Source organism: Salmo salar, chromosome 15 (assembly GCF_965601325.2).
Source record: "Salmo salar chromosome 15, fSalSal1, whole genome shotgun sequence".
Lineage (NCBI taxonomy): Eukaryota > Metazoa > Chordata > Actinopteri > Salmoniformes > Salmonidae > Salmo > Salmo salar.
In genome coordinates this window covers 89,837,240-89,851,092 of record NC_138305.1, presented here as the reverse complement: position 1 = coordinate 89,851,092, position 13,853 = coordinate 89,837,240, and the positions used below count along the sequence as shown (strand labels likewise).

At 42.9% G+C, this 13,853-nt stretch overlaps 1 protein-coding gene across 2 annotated transcripts; it reads left to right on the top strand.

The window, feature by feature from the left end:
- Window positions 1-13,579, top strand: dcj11 (DnaJ homolog subfamily C member 11). 2 transcript variants are annotated; one of them, NM_001140114.1, is given in 16 exon segments: window positions 1-72; window positions 735-864; window positions 1,039-1,112; window positions 1,258-1,359; window positions 1,450-1,578; window positions 1,697-1,819; window positions 1,993-2,066; window positions 2,220-2,409; window positions 2,516-2,601; window positions 2,753-2,869; window positions 11,534-11,689; window positions 11,932-12,001; window positions 12,191-12,248; window positions 12,375-12,517; window positions 12,809-12,938; window positions 13,082-13,575. In NM_001140114.1, coding segments are annotated over 16 exon segments (1,680 nt in total). In that variant the 3' UTR covers window positions 13,108-13,575.
- Window positions 13,580-13,853: the final 274 nt, after the last annotated feature.

Genomic DNA, 13,853 nt, shown 5'->3' with positions numbered 1-13,853 from the left:
ATGGCGCCGGCCTTGGAAGACGATGAAATCGACAACAACGATTACTATTCTTTACTTAATGTCAGAAGAGAGGTAGTGCATGTTTGGATCCTGTTGGATGTGTTTGTGTGGATGTTTTGACAAGTGTTTTCGTAGTCGGTTTGATTAATTTGTAGAAGTTTTCTGGAACAAATTGAGCGGCTTCCCTTTTTGCTATCCAGCTAAGCTTGCTAGCTAAGTCAGTTGACCCTCGCTTATCATTGATTTCGGACTGTTCTGTAAAATGTGGCTAGCCTAACGCCTAACCTATGTTAGGCGGCAATATTTATAGAATTTAAGAGGATGCGCCCTGGTTCTGCCTGCCACTGGCACCAGAAGCCAAACATCCCAACTCTCTCCACTAGAACCAAATCCAGTAACTGTTAAGAAGCCACTGCTCACCAGAGGTTTGGTTCTGAGTAGACGAGAAAATGGCAAGCTTTCAAATATATGCAAGTTTGTTTCTGCCAAGCAAAGACTGCTTGGCTTGCCACCCGTCATAGTCAGGCCTCAATTCCATTATCTAATTTTAGGTGTTGTCACTTTTAAACCTGTTTGTAAAGATGTATATGTCTACTTGCAATGTCAAGGAAGCCAAGGCAACACTGCACTGAACTTAGTGACTTTGCATAACTGTAAGTGGAATCATATTAACTAACTAGTACTTTCTTACAAGTAAGTTGAAATTCTCACTTTTTCTTCTGTTTGTCCATTAGGCGACACAGGAGGAGCTGAAGGGATCATACAGGCGACTGTGCATGCTCTACCACCCAGACAAGCACAGAGACCCAGAATTAAAGAGGCAGGCAGAACAGCTCTTTAACCTAGTGCATCAAGCTTATGAAGGTAAGATGAATCCTAGACTGGGACTTCATGTAATTTACCATCATGATTTTGCTCTGTTTCAGCTGAACATTTAGCTCAACTTGCCTATTATTGTCTCTGCTCAGGATTGTATGCAGGATTGTATGCATGTGTACCTTTCATTGAAACTGATCAGTTGCATGTTTCTCGCTGTAGTCCTAAGTGACCCACAGTTACGAGCCATCTATGACATCTATGGCAAGAGAGGGCTGGATGTTGAAGGATGGGAGGTTAGTCCAGTAGTTTCTCATTGGCTTGTATTTATAACATACATAGGCTACTGTGGCAGGAAAAGTACTATATATTTTTATTGTCAAGGTAATGAGTGTCGCTGATCATCAGGCAGCAATGGCTCAAATGGTATACTGATTCCAGGTGGTGGAGAGAAAAAGAACTCCAGTAGAGATCCGAGAGGAGTTTGAGCGTCTGCAGAGAGAGAGGGAGGAGAGACGGCTACAGCAGAGGACCAATCCCAAGGTTTGTGTGTGTTGCTAATTTATTTGTAACTATATGACTGAAACCCTGCTATTACATGATCAATTATTGATATGACTGTGTCTCATTCAGGGGATGATCAGTGTGGGTGTAGATGCCACAGACCTCTTTGATCGCTATGAGGAGGATTACAAGGATTTGCCCGGAGGGGGCTTCCCACATGTTGAGATCAACAAGATGCACATATCACAATCCATAGAGGTAATAGAAAAGCTTGAAATGGGTTTGAAAATGGGGCAAAGTCACAGTGGGTAAAAGTATGGCTGATGGACCATCACATTGGATAATCAGGAGTATTGTTATTTGTTACCTACTGCAGGCCCCCCTCACCACCACAGACACAGCTGTTCTCTCTGGCTCCCTGTCAACCCACAACGGAAACGGAGGAGGAAACATTAACCTGGCACTACGGAGAGTCACCTCTGCTAAGGGATGGGGGGAGGTCAGAAACCACTTAATCATTTACAATTTCTACCTACATATCACTCACACACACTGCAAGCTAGTGCTTTCACATGCTCACACACTACATAAAACAAACAATTATCACATTTGTGTTTTATTTTACATTGAGTAGTCCAATGTGAGAGGTTATATATTTGTGTACCTACCCAGGTAGAGTTTGGGGCAGGAGACTCACACGGGCCCCTCTTAGGAATGAAGATATTCCGCAACCTCACTGCTCGCTGGTAAGTCAAGATTCCAGGACATTTGAAATCTGTAAAGCTGCATCCAATTTTGTTTGGGCTATAGTTGAATCAGAAAAGACATACGGTAGAGTGAAAGTTGTTTTTCTCCAGGCTGAAGACATATACTGTAGAATGACCATTGTTTCTCTCCAGCTTTGTGACTGCTCAGTGTGGACTCCAGTTCTCATCCCGGGGCGTGCGGCCTGGTTGCACCACGGTGCTGGCTCGGCACCTGGACAAGAACACCATGGGTTACCTGCAATGGCGCTGGGGCACCCAGTCCTCCATGAACACCAGCATCGTCAGGGACACCAAGACCAGCCACTTCACATTCGCCATGCAGGTCAGCACAGATAATTATATACAGCAATTGTAGTATAAGAAGGGACTGTCTGTTGCGGATGTATTCTCTATTTCCTCTCCTAACTGTATTTGTTGGCCCTCTGCAGCTTGGGATCCCTCACTCCTTCATGATGATGAGCTACCAGTACAAGTTCCAGGACGATGAACAGACCAAGGTCAAGGGCTCAATCAAGTATGTCCACTTCATGATAAGATTTTAGCCTTTGTTCATTTTGGTAAATGAAGGCCATTGAATCTTAGAACTGAAACCTTTATTATAAATCATCAGGTCAGGCCACTGACAACATGGGAAGACTTGCTGACTGTCTGTCATTGTCTTGTAGATCTGGCTTTTTTGGGACAGTAGTGGAGTACGGTGCAGAGAGGAAGATCAGTCGGCACAGTGTCCTGGGGGCGACCGTCAGTGTAGGAGTACCTCAGGGAGTCTCCCTCAAGATAAAGTAAGTATGGCTCAGTTTTCTTCTAGGTGTGCCGAAAAGTTGGTTGCTATACTAATTAAATGTTTGGGAGCATAATTAGTGTGCAACTTTTTATTTTTATAGTTTACTCGCCCTTAAACAGCACCTCTATACAACATTTTCTGTCAGCTTATGCCTTTTACTAGTACATTTTCCTTTTAACCAAACTATCTCAGTACAGTAGTTGTTAGCACAAGGCATCTGGGTGGTTGTTGAATTGTGGTGGCATGGCATATTGGAAAATATTGTTTTAGTTAAATGTATTTGGTATATCTTGCCCTTCTAAATCAGCTAATATGTTAGATTAAAGACGTTAAATATTTTTCCCATTATCATATCATTGTGCCACCAGTAGGAGTAGTAACACCAGAGACACATGTTAGGTAATTAAGGATTTCTAAAATGGAGGTCACAGGTGCTCAAAGCTAAGGTCATTAACCCTTTGAAAATAATTTACTGAAGTGATATCATTAATCATGTAATTTCCTTTCATTTATATTGAGTAACACCAATGACACTTTGCATTTAGACACACCAAATTATCAATGGAATCCTAAAATGTATTACATGCTAAAATAGTGTGATTAGCTAATCATTTTCTTTCAAATATTCCCCTCCCCTGATAAGGTTGTCACTGGAGTGAATGCTCAAGGTCCTTATCTTTTTAATTTGTGATTTTCAAGGTGGTAACACCAATGACAAAACTTAGTGACATATAGTTGTAAAATAATATTTTTTACTTATTATTATTAATATATTAAATACTTAGATAATAGATATCTAGATAATAAATAATAGATATCTCTATATCCCCAAAACCTGTCACTTCTACTCTGCAAAGTGTGGTGGTTAATTTCTGTATTACCAAATGAGGAGAGACAAACCTCACACACCAGTCAGAGTTATACTTAAACTACATCTTTAATAATAAGAGCTTTGCAATAGCAATGACTTAACGATTCCCTATTTCTAATGAACCGTTGAGAGTGACAACACAATGGCTACTGAGATCTTGTATAGCAAAGATCCACCCCCCTACTCGACATGACAAACCACAGATATTAGGAACAGTTCACAAAGGAAGACTTTATGAGAAAGGAGTATCCCGTAGCCAGATAGCATTTGCTATAAATTATCGTTCAGTTTGGTCCCTAAGACGAGGTTCTAATCTCATTCCTGGTACTTCATAGCACAAAAACACCAACTCATCCAATGGCATAACTCAATTGTCAACTCTAGATACTCCCATCTCAAGTAAAACCCCTTCTTGACCCCTCTCCTGGACAAGCTCACTGAGGGGAGTGAGCCTCTAGGTCATACACTATCCCAGGATAAGTGCAACATCAGAGAGGACATGCAATGGTTCCATACACTGCCATACACCTCCTCCCAATGTCAAAGGAGGGAGTGACTTGTGCACAGACAAGTAATTGGTTCCCCATTAATCACACCATCCCTTCACATGGTTTAAGAATAGGTAAAGACACATTCACATATAAAGACAATGTTCCATCCTGTCCTCTTCCCTTTCTGATATTCTGCATAGCACCAGGGACATGTAAAAGACAAGCCTGACCTCTCCCCTCTCTGGGCCCCAGGTGACTGAGCCCCAGCTAAGGGAAGAAGTACAACTGCCAACACCAGAGTCCAAAGGGATACATTCTAAAAACAAGTATATCACATAAGCATATTATACAGATAAGACATCTTAATTATCTATGTTACCCAACTAATTCTGATTGATCCGCCACAAAAGGCAAAGAGCAGTAACTATGCAAACAGTAAAACTGAGAAAAATGGCTTTAAAGTTTTCTGAACTCTGAGCCTGATGGCAAACCATAGTAACTGCAGTCAAAACACAGTTGAACAAAGCCAGGGTGCAGTAGCTTCACTTAGTAACAACAATGATTGACAGCCACCATAGATGGTAACGACATCTTGATGTGACAGATGTTGGTTTAGCATATTTGAACTTGACTGGCGCTGTGCAGTAAAGAACGGAGTCAGGCAGCACACAAGTGATATTCCGACTACTTTGCCTATCCTATTTGCTATAGTCTATTTGAGTAAACGTTATATACAGAACGCAAGAGAGGAATGTAGGCCATACAGAGCACAAAATGTCCAGTCAGAAAATATTGTTTCTCTCTGTCGGATTCATGGGTGTCTAGGGCCCTCAAACTCAACTCTGGACCTCGAAGCCAGTTCCACGGCGGTTTTTCATTGTTCCCCTCTAATCACGGACTGAATTAGACCTCGGACACCAGGTGTGTACAATTAATAATCGGGTAGAACAGAACCAGCAAGCTTTGGACCTCGTAGGGTAAGAGTTGAATACCCCATGGTCTAGGGTTTACCGAGAATGGTGCGACAATCAAAAAGCATTCTGTCAGCAACAGTCCTGTGTGCGAAAACAGCTCGTTGATGAGAGGTCGAAGGAGAAAGGCAAGAATCGTGCAAGCTAACTGGCGGGCCACAAACAGGCAAATGTGCTTTTGCAGCGGATGACCATACCGGGTTCCACTCCTATCAGCTAAAAACAAGAAGAAGTGGCTCCAGTGGGAACGCGATCACCAACACTGGACAATTGAGGAGTGGAAAAACATTGCCTGGTTCGACGAATCCCGATTCCTGTCTAATAATCATGCTGTTTAATCATCTTCTTGATATGCAACACCTGTCAGATGGATGGATTATCTTAGCAAAGGACAAATGCTCACTTACAGGGATGTAAACAAATTTGTGCACAAGGTTTTTGTGCATATGGAAAACGTCTGGGACCAACACTTTACATTGCGTTTTATATTTTTGTTCAGTATAGTTAATCCACAATACTAACCTAAATGAGTGAAAAGGAAGCCTGTACAGAATAAAAATCTTCCAAAACATACATCCTGTTTGCAAAAAGGCACTAAAGTAAAACTGCAAAACGTGGCAAAGAAATGTAACTTTATGTCCTGAATACAAAGCGTTACATTTCGGGCAAATCCAACATAACACATCACTGAGTACCATATTTTTAAGCATAGTGGTGGCTGCATTGTGTTATGGGTATGATTGTCATCGGCAAGGACTAGGGAATCATTTGGGGATAAACATAAATGGAATAGAGCTAAGCAAAGGCAAAATCCTAGAGGAAAACCTGGTTCAGTCTGCTTTCCAACAGACACTTGGAGACACAATTTACCTTTCAGGAGGAGAGTAACCTAAAACACAAGGCCAACTATACACTGGAGTTGCTTACCAAGACGACATTGAATGTTCCTGAGTGGCCTAGTTACAGTTTTGGCTTGAAAATCTGACAAGACTTAAATGACTGTCTAGCAATTATCAACAACCAACTTGACAGAGCTTGAAGAATTTTAATGTGCTAATATTGTACAATCCAGGTGTGCAAAGCTCTTACATGCTGACCAGACCGGACGCGTCGTGTGCGCGAGCGTTGCAAAATAAATGTACACATGTTATTCAATCATTCCACCCACACTGCTCCCTTGCGTCTGTGTGGGCAGGTCACTAAAATAGAACTTGGTTCTGCAAGTTCTCATTGGTGTTTAGGAGCATATAGCCACGTGGGTGATTGAAAGATGAACTGAAGCGTCTTCCCTGTGGCTCAGTTGGTAGAGCATGGTGTGTGCAACGCCAGGGTTGTGGGTTCGATTCCCACGGGGGGCCAGTACAAAAAATAAAATGCATGAAATGAAATGTATGCATTCACTACTGTAAGTCGCTCTGGATAAGAGCGTCTGCTAAATGACAAAAAATATAAATGTAAAGGGCAGGGCTGCCAAATGTGTAGTTACTGCTGTTTGCAGTTCTACGACAGTACTCAAATGGGAGGGAGGCGAAGTATTTGCTTGCTCACCCTAAGTACTTAAAGGTAGAGTCCGCTAAATGACGTTGCAGGGGCAGCACTGCAGATATTGCGACGAGCGAGATGCAAGACTTCGCTCTCGCGCACACACTGCGCATGTGCATGGGTTCACTTTACGCTCTTACAATGTGGTTACCACGGGAACAAAACAGCCGAAGTTTTGCCTCTTACTCCAACTCTCTTAGTTGTTGCGTAAATTGACCTACTATGCTGCTTACTTTGTGCATCTACGTCATATCGTTGACTAACTTTAAAACAATTTATAAACGAAAGGACTTGCAGTATGTTTAATCATTGATAAATAGTTCAATATGAACAAAAACATGATATACAGTGCATTCGGAAAGAAAGGGATCAAATTGTATTGGTCACATACACGTTTAGCAGATGTTATTGCGGGTGAAGCGAAATGCTCGTGCTTCTAGTTCCCGACAGTGCACCAATATATAACAATTTCACAACTTAATACACAGAAATCTAAGTAAAGGAATTAAGAATATATAAATATATGGACGAGTAATGTCAGACTAAGATACAGTAGAATAGTATAAAATACAGTATACACATATGAGATGAGTAATGCAAGATATGTAAACATTAAAGTGACTAGTGTTCCATTTATTAAAGTGGCCAATTATTTCAAGTCTGTATGTAGGCAGCAGCGTCTCTGCTAGTGATGGCTATTTAACAGTCTGATAGCCTTGACATTTAAAAACAGCTTCTGTCTCTCAGTCCCAGTTTTAATGCACCTGTACTGACCTTGGGGTGAACAGTTAGTGGCTCGGGTGGTTGTTGTCCTTTGATCTTTTTAGCCTTCCTGTGACATTGGGTGCTGTAGGTGTCCTTTTCCCCCAGTGATGCATTGTGCAGACCGCACCACCCTCTGGAGAGCTCTGCAGTTGTGGGCGGTGCAGTTGCCGTACCAGGCGGTGATGCAGCCTGACAGGATGCTCTCAGTTGTGCATCTGTAAAAGTTTGAGGGTTTTAGGTGACAAGCCAACCAGTCAGGATGCTCTTGATGCTGCAGCTGTAGAACTTTTTGAGGATCTGGGGACCCATGACAAATCTTTTCAGTCTCTTGAGGGGGAAAAGGTGTTGTCATGCCCTCTTTGACTGTCCTGGTGTGTTTGGACCATGATAGTTCGTTGGTGATGTGGACACGAAGGAACTTGAATCTCTCGACCCGCTCCACTACAGCCCAGTCGATGTTAATGGGGGCCTGTTCGGCCCGCCATTTCCTGTAGTCCACGATCAGCTCCTTTGTCTTGCGCACATTGAGGGAGAGGTTGTTCTCCTGGCACCACACTGCCAGGTCTCTGACCTCCCTATAGGCTGTCTCATCATTGTCGGTAACCAGGCCTACCACTGTTGTCATCAGCAAACTTAATGATGGTGTTAGTTGTGTTTGGCCACGCAGTCGTGGGTGAACAGGGAGTACAGGAGGGGGCCCCAGTGTTGAGGATCAGCGTGGCAGACATGTTGTTGCCTACCCTTACCACCTGGATCTAGTTGCAGAGGGAGGTGTTTAGTACTAGGGTCCTTAGCTTTGTGATGAGCTTTGTGGGCACTATGATGTTGAACGCTGAGCTGTTGTCAATGAACAGCATTCTCACACAGGTGTTCCTTTTGTCCAAGTGGGAAAGGGCAGTGTTGAGTGCCATCATCTGTTGGAATTGGATGTGTGATCTATGTGAATTGGAGTGGGTCTAGGGTATCCGGGATGATGCTGTTGATGTGAGCCATGACCAGCCTTTCAAAGCACTTCATGGCTACTGACATGAGTGCTGCGGGGTGGTAATCATTTAGGCAAGTTACCTTCGCTTCCTTGGGCACCGGGACTATGGTGGTCTGCTTGAAACATGTAGGTATTACAGACTCGATCAGGCAGAGGTTGAAAATGTCAGTGAAGACACTTGCCAGTTGGTCCGCACATGTTTTGAGTTAACTTCCTGATAATCCGTCTGGCCCCGCGGCCTTGTTAATGTTGACCTGTTTAAAGGTCTTGCTCACATCAGCTACCGAGAGTGTTATCACACAGTTGTCTAGAACAGCTGGTGCTCTAATGCATGCTTCAATGTTGCTTGCCTCGAAGCGAGCATAAAAGGCATTTAGCATGTCTGGTAGGCTCGCGTCACTGGGCAGCTTGTGGCTGATTTTCCCTTTGTAGTCCGTAATAGTTTTCAGGCCCTAGCGCATCCAACGAACGTCACAGCCGGTGTAGTAGGATTCAATCTTAATCCTGTATTGACGCTTTGCGTGTTTGATGGTTTGTCTCAGGGCCTAGTGTTCGGATTGAAAGAGGCAGCTCTAGCCTATAGCTTGATGCGGATGTTACCTGTAATCCATGACTTCTGGTTGGGATATGTACGTTCGATCACTGTGGGGACGACGTTGTCGATGCACTTATTGATGAAGCCGATGACTGAGGTGGTTGGTATACTCCTCAATGCCGTTGGCTGAATCCCGGGAACATATTCCAGTATGGGCAAGCAAGACTGTCCTGTAGCGTAGCATCCACGTCATCTGACCACTTCAGCATTGAGTGAGTCACTGGTACTTCCTGCTTTAGGTTTTGCTTGTAACCATAAATCAGAAGGATATAATTATGGTCAGATTTGCCAAAGGGAGTGTGAGCTTTGTATGCAGATTTGTAAAACTGATTTAAGTTTGCCTGCATTAAAGTCCCCGGCCACTAGGGGCACTGCTTCTGGATGGGCAGTTTTCTTGTTTGCTTATGGCCTTCTATAGTGCGGTCTTAGTGCCAGCATCGGTTTTTTTGTTGTGGTAAATAGACAGCTGCGAATAATATAGTGTCTACAGTTTATCATAAGGTACTCTACCTCAGGCGAGCAATACCTCGAGACCTTTTAATATTAGACATCGCGCACCAGCTGTTATGACAAATAGACACACAGCCCCGCCCCTTATCTTACCAGACATAGCTTCTCTGTCCTGCCGATGCATGGAAAATCCCACCATTGTCGTCGTTCAGCCACGACTCAGTGAAACATAAGATATTATAATTTTAATGTGCCGTTGGTAGGATAGTCTTGATCGTATGTCATCCATTTTGTTTTCCAATGATTGCACGTTGGCCAATAGAACGGATGGTAGTGGAGGTTTACTCACTCACCTACGAATTCTCAGAAGGCACCCTGACCTCCGCCCGCTTTTTCGCTGTCTTAACGCAAATGACGGGTATTTGGGCCGTTCCCAAGAAAGCAGTATATCCTTCGCATCAGACTCATTAAAGAACAGCACATTGGTTAGGAGCCTGTAAAAAGCCAGCCATCCCCTCCGGCGCCATTCTAGTGGACTCTTCCTAGAGCTGGCGGCCCAGCCAAGCTGAGCAATCGTGTGAGAAGGGCCTTGGTCAGGGAGGTGACCATGAACCCAATGGTCACTCTGACAGAGCTCCAGAGTTCCTCTGTGGAAATGTGAGAGCCTTTAGGCCTTTTATGGTAGTGGCCAGACGGAAGCCACTCCTCAGTAAAAGACACATGACAGCCCACTTGGAGTTTGCCAAAACGCACCTAAAAGACTCTCAGACCATGAGAAACAAGATTCTATGGTCTGATGAACCCAAGATTGTACTCTTGCCTTAATGCCAAGTATCACATCTGGAGGAAACCAGGCACGCTCATCACCTGGCCAATACAATCCCTACAGTGAAGCATGGTGGCGGCAGCATCATACTGTGGGTATGTTTTTCAGGTACTGGGAGACTTGTCAGGATTGAGGGAAAGATGATCGGAGCAAAGTACAGAGAGATCCTTGATGAAAACCTGCTCCAGAGCGCTCAGGACCTCAGACTGGGGTAAAGGTTCATCTTTCAACAGGACAATGACTCTAAGCACACAGCTAAGATAATGCAGGAGTGACTTCGAGACAAGTCTCTGAATGTCCTTGAGTGGCCCAGCCAGAGTCCAAACTTGAACCTGATCAAACATCTCTAGAGAGACCTGAAAATAGCTGTGCAACCTGACAGAGTTTGAGAGGATCTGCAGAGAAGAATGGGAGAAACTCCCCAAATACAGGTGTGCCAAGCCTGTCGCGGCTGTAATCACTGCCAAAGGTGCTTCAACAAAGTACTGAGTAAAGGGTCTGAATACTTAGGTAAATGTTGTATTTCAGTTTTTTATTTTGAATACATTTGCTAATAAAAGGCTGTGTTTCCATTCCATCCCAACTCTGTCGATGGTTTTGGCACAAAATGTCTGCAATAAATAGCAAATATGTCTGCTCTGGTCTTGGTACTTGCACTCTAGCCAACAGTTCGCAGATCCAGTGAAGAGGGTACATCATGAGATTATGGATAACGGCAAGATCATTTGCCAATTGGCAGCCAAGCAGCGATCATCATGTCACCAGCATACAAAAAGACCCCCAATATTTATTGGAAAGGAGCATTAAGCTCATCACCGTGCACTTTCAGCGCCCTGTGATGTTCATTATTACTTATTTCGTATGTAGCCTAAAACTCTACATTCTTTTCCAAGTTGTAGTGGGGGGACCCCACAACATTGCTAACGGTGACTGCGTCAAGTTTACTGCGACATTGTTTTTTCTATCACCAAATGCGCAAGAAAACATTTCCACTGCATGATCTATTTCACCAACCCCAAAAATATCCACACCTATCTAGCGTATTTGGCTCTGGCGACATTTAGAGAGTTTACTGAAAATGATACCTTTTTTAATCCAGGTATTTAACTCTCTTAAAAATGTTTGGATGGAAACATGGTTATTGTTGATACATTGTATTTGTGCAGGCTGAACCGTGCCAGCCAGACATATTTCTTCCCCATCCATCTGACTGACCAGCTCCTACCCAGTGCAGTGTTCTACGCTACGGTTGGACCACTCATCTTCTACCTCGCTATCCAGAGACTCATCATAAGGCCCTACGTGCGTGCCCAGCAGGAACAGTAAGACTGCCCACTTATCTACAGTTAATGTTAATCTGTGTCACTCTGACAGTATTTCAATTGCTCAAAATGCGTACGTACTACTTTCTGTCAACCTACCTAAAACACATAATGGATAGTGTGTGATGGCCTTACAGCTTCCTAGCTTGGCTTTACTAATAGAGGTAGTAGTAAACAAATTGTGTGCAATGAAATCTTGTGACGCTCTCCTAATTATTCCATTATTCCTCTCCACTGTATAGGGACCTGGAGAAGCACCGGGAGAGTTCAGCCTCGGACATTGCTAGGAAAAAGCAGGAGGCAGAATCTGCTGTGAGTGCACGATGTCTCCTTATAGACATACAGAAACAATTTCTCCTCATAGATGTACATAATGTATATTGGTGTCAAGCAAATACATTTCTTACTCATGATTAAAACACTAGGACTAGATGCTCTATTGGTCTCCTTTTTTGTGTGAATTTTAGCAACTTGATCTGACATCTCTCTTCTCTTCTGAAGGTTTTGCTAATGCAGGAGTCTGTGCGCAGGATCATTGAAACTGAGGAATCTAGAATGGGTAAGTAAATGGGCTTCTGTCAGCACCAGAATGATCAGTATAAGAAAACATTAGAAAATATATAAAACTTATCTAAAACTAGTTGATTGACTCAACATGCTGACAGGATGTTATATCCTGGATCAGGTCTCATCATCCTCAACGCTTGGTATGGCAAGTTTGTGACCGACAACAGTCGGAGGCATGAGCGGGCAAAGGTCATTGATGTGTCTGTTCCACTGCAATGCCTGGTGAAGGACTCTAAGCTCATCCTCACCGAGGCTACAAAGGTATACAGCTAAAGTTACTAGACTAACTCTATCATAGCTCAGTTGCCCTGATTGTCTGAATACAGAAATTCACTCTTTTTTTTCTTTTTTTTTGCATGACTGAATGCAAAATGTCAGTTGAGTAATTTGTCGATTAACATTTTTCAGAGTATGATACTGATCATGGTACTGCTAATGCTACTGCAATTGTGTGATTACAGAAACTCACCTTGAAACTATAAACCGCCTTAGGCGTAGAAAGTAGTGTTGACAGGTCTGATGATGACTGATGTTATTGTGGTGTTTTCCCAGACTGGATTACCTGGGTTCTATGACCCCTGTGTGGGAGAGGAGAAGAGCCTGAAAGTCCTGTATCAGTTCCGGGGAGTGATGCATCAAGTTCTCTCCCCTGATGGGGAAGCACTCAGGATACCAAAACAATGTAGGTAGCCTTATCAATGTGTCTGCTAAACTACATCAGTTACATTTCTTAAAATACAGTGTATTTGTATTCAAGATTTTCAATTGAATGTGTTTCATAGATTTGTTCTTGGTTTTGTTATTTCTTTTTTTTACTTCATGTAGCTCACAGGATTGATGCTGACACATAGGAGCCTCTTTCCTGGACCAAATGGGGCATGACACAATGTTAAACTTTGACAATGGATGGACAGACTCGTATTGTAGAGACACGGAGTTACTCATTGTGCCCTAAAAAGTCATGCATATCCACGTTCATGTTGTCCATCTAATTATGCCGATGAGACATGTCAGAAATGTACTCAGCAGGGGTTGCCCTTTTGAATGAAATTCAGTCAAGTCTAAATTCACTCTAAAAATGGGATGGTCATAATCTCGCTTTCCTCAGCCTATTCCTCAGTCTATGCATCTTTAAAGTACTCCCCTTTCAGGTATGGCTTGTAATGTCTGACTCAGTACTGTACTAACACTGCAGTGCCTATGTGACCCTCTTGAAGGTATGAATGCATCTCTGTATATGCCATATTATTAAAGTCAATATTTTTCAAGCTGCAATAACTCATTTGGGAAATTGCGCTCGAAACAATATTTTGTCACAATTTAGTTTATTTTTTAACTTTATTTTTTATTAAACAAACTAATGGGCTTTCTGAAATGTAAATAATGATACCAGAGTATAAAGATTATTGGCCTGCACATTTGTACAGAATGATCAAATATTTGTCAAAAGATAAACCCAAAGATGATTGGAAGTGTGACCCACCTTCTGTATGGTTTGCACTGTCAGGAGATCAATTGATAAGCCTATGACATCTGGGTGTCCAGTACCTGACCGGTTAGTGAATAGTACAAGGCTGACTATCTCCCTTCTCATGCA